The following is a 2,787-nucleotide window of genomic DNA, read 5'->3' on the forward strand; positions in this document are numbered from 1 at the left end:
GCAGCAGCGCCCCCGAGCCCGCCTGTGAGAAGGCACACGCGCATCGGGGGAAAAGGGCCGGCGCAGCCGTACAGGAAGCCGCACGGCAGGGTGAAGTCGCGGAACACCCGCCCCACACCGCGCTGATCGCGGCCTGGTCGCCGACGCCGAGGCGCAGGCGCTCCACGAACTGCGTCGGTGGCAGGCCAAAGGCGTCGGCGAGGGAGGCGCAAACGCCGCAGAGCAGGCGGCACACAAGCGGGCGGAAGCGCCGCATCTCGTCCAAGACAGGCAGCCCGGACGCCCTGCGGCGCCCCACCGCCCCCCGTTTGGCCAAAGCGGCCGCGGCGACCTCATCGCCGCATTGCCGACTGCCACTACCCTACAACGGCGGCACGGCACTTACCTTCGGAAATTGAATAGACACAGTGGTGAAGGGAAAAACGGCAGTGCACGCGCAAGGCAAGCGCATGTGCGCTTAGGGCCCACCCCCGCACACGCACGCACGCACGCACGCACGCACGGCAACTCACGCCCCGCCCTCTCCAGCCGTCCGGCGACCATTCGCCGTGCGGGAGCCCGAGCTCCTCGTAAGTAGGTACCAATGTGAGGAAGAAAAAGAAAATTGGCCGCGCAACTTCGCTGCTGCCGCTGTGACGGCAGGCGCCGAGTCTTTCATTATTATCCCCGTTCCGTTTTTCGTCTGATTTCTTTTCCCGCTTTCTTCTCGTTTTTTGCTGAGTTCCCCTCCGCCTTTAATAGTTGCGGCTGTGCCGTTCCACTTGTGGCAAAATGACGCCGTTTTCTCCTCGATGGATTTTTACCACCACCCGTTTTTTCTTCTTTTCTCTTTTTCTTTTGCCCCACGTTTTGTCTCCGTCGCCCCCTTCCACCCCAAAAACACACAAAAAAAAACGACGAGGAGGTCGCGTGGCCCTGCGCCGGCGCGGCAAAGACAAGACCAACAAAAATGGCGCGTAGGAAAAACCCCGCGACCCGCCCACCCCGCGAGCCGAACCGCACACGCCCGGCTAGAGGATGGGCGTCAGCTCCTTCCCCTCCGCGAGTCGCTGGAGGAGCGCCTCGCAGTTCATCAGGCAGCGAGGGAGGTGGAACGGCCCCTTCCACAAGGACCCCTTTTGCGTGTGCGACACGGTGCCATCGCGGTGGAGGTAGCCGTACCACTCACCGTGCTCCTTGTCGGCGAAGTGGCCGAAGGAGTAGACGTGCAGGCGCTCGAACCACCGGAAGTACTTCTCGTCCCTGGTGAGCCCGTAGGCCATCAGGGTGGCGATCAGCGCCTCGTTGTGCACCCACCAGAGCTTCATGTCCCACTCCAGCTGCTCGCAGGGGCGCCCGTCCACGTCGGCAAAGTACAGGATGCCACCAAACTCCTTGTCCCAGCCAATCTCCAAGGACCAGTTCAAGATGTTGAGCGCCTTCTCGAGCAGGGCCTTGTCGTTGGAGTATATCGCCTCGTTCATCAGGAACCACGAATTTTCAATGGAGTGGCCGGGGTTGATGCACCGCCCAGCGGGCGTGTCAATCTTGCCGCCGTCAGTCCCAACGCACTCCAGCACGCAGCGGTACTCGGGCTTGTAGTGGTAGCGCATGATGACGTCGACCACCTCCCTGACCACCTTCGTGTAGTACTCCGCCTTGGCGGGGTCGCAGCGACGCAGCAGCTGGGCGCAGCTCACCAGCACCATCGGCACCGCGCACGCCCGGTCGCTGCGCGTCTCCGCGTACGACTTGGGCGTTATCTTGAACGGGTCCTCCTCCGGCGTGCGGAAGAGCTTCAGCATCAGCTCGTACCGCTCCTCCGCCTTCCTCAGCGCCGCCGTGTCCCCCGTCGCGAGGCCGTACTCCGCCATCGACATGACGTAGAAGCTTTCGGAGTACATGTAGCGCCGCTTCCGCAGCGGCTTGCCTTCCGACGTCACCGTGAAGAACATCCGGCCGTCGGTGTCGGTGCAGTACTTCTCCAGGAACTCCTTGCCGGCCCGCGCGGCCTCCAGCCAGTCCTCCCGCGGCCCGTAGCGATTGATCAGCGCCGAAAAGGTGCACAGGCACCGCCCCTGGAACCACACGGACTTGTCGTTGTTGTAGGAGCGCCCCTCGCGGTCCACGGAGGTGATGTAGCCCCCGTGCTTCCGGTCAATGAGGTCGGAGCGCATCCAAAACGGGACGCAGTCGCCCATCAGCTGGTCATGGTAGAACTGCCGGTACGACTCCAGGGTTTCCTTCGTGACAGGCATTATTCGCGTCGAGCTCCGCCTTGAGTGGTACTTCTTCTTCTTGTTGTTGTTGTCGCTTTTATTTGTCTTCGCACTTCAGTGTTGCTTGCCAACCGCCCCCGCCGCAGGCAGCGCAAATGTCAAGAGACGAGAGAAAGGCACCAAAACAAGGACAGAGATGAGCCTACGCGGCGGCTGCAGCAGCCATGGGGCGGAAGGGGCCTCTGAGGCTCCTGCCGCGGCGCCACCGCCCCCTGTTGGCGAAGTACGGCGGCAGGACCACCGCGAGGGCCGCCACACCGCACACCACGACGGCGTGCGCCACGATGGCGTAAACGAAGCCGGAGACGTTGTCGCCGAAGAGGCTCACGCCCACGGCGGCGAGCACGGGAGAGCCACGCCCGGCCAGCACCCTCGCAGGCGCAAAGGGGGCGGGGCCGGGGCTGCGCGGGGAGGCCTCCGCCAACGCCACGGCGTAGGCCACGCCCCAACGAAACAGGCGCGGGTGCTCATCACGGCGTGGCGCACGGAGAAGTTGGTCGCGTTTCCCGGGACGAATCCGTCGAACGTC

The 2,787-nt window shown here is 63.9% G+C and overlaps 3 protein-coding genes across 3 annotated transcripts in view, besides 1 other annotated feature; all 3 read right to left on the reverse strand.

Moving 5' to 3' along the window:
- Tco025E_09039 (uncharacterized protein) overlaps positions 1-256 on the reverse strand; it is a gene marked incomplete at both ends in the record, with an annotated part of 648 nt that extends 392 nt beyond the window's left edge. The window contains one exon of the mRNA XM_029375866.1: positions 1-256. This exon is cut by the window's left edge and continues 392 nt beyond it. Within this exon, the coding sequence (XP_029224015.1) occupies positions 1-256 (256 nt within the window).
- Positions 257-475: 219 nt separating this feature from the next.
- Positions 476-503: a microsatellite.
- Positions 504-1,010: 507 nt separating this feature from the next.
- Tco025E_09040 (N-acylglucosamine 2-epimerase) lies at positions 1,011-2,237 on the reverse strand (the record flags this gene model as incomplete). The annotated part of the gene is made up of 1 exon (XM_029375867.1): positions 1,011-2,237. One exon carries the CDS (start codon positions 2,235-2,237, stop codon positions 1,011-1,013), a length of 1,227 nt encoding a protein of 408 aa, XP_029224016.1.
- Positions 2,238-2,400: 163 nt separating this feature from the next.
- Positions 2,401-2,787, reverse strand: Tco025E_09041 (uncharacterized protein; the record flags this gene model as incomplete). The annotated part of the gene is made up of 1 exon (XM_029375868.1): positions 2,401-2,787. A coding segment is annotated over one exon (387 nt), but the record flags the coding sequence as incomplete, so codon positions are not given.

The sequence above is a fragment of the Trypanosoma conorhini genome (genome assembly GCF_003719485.1).
Source record: "Trypanosoma conorhini strain 025E chromosome Unknown Tco_14.4_contig_00956, whole genome shotgun sequence".
NCBI classification, from domain to species: domain Eukaryota; phylum Euglenozoa; class Kinetoplastea; order Trypanosomatida; family Trypanosomatidae; genus Trypanosoma; species Trypanosoma conorhini.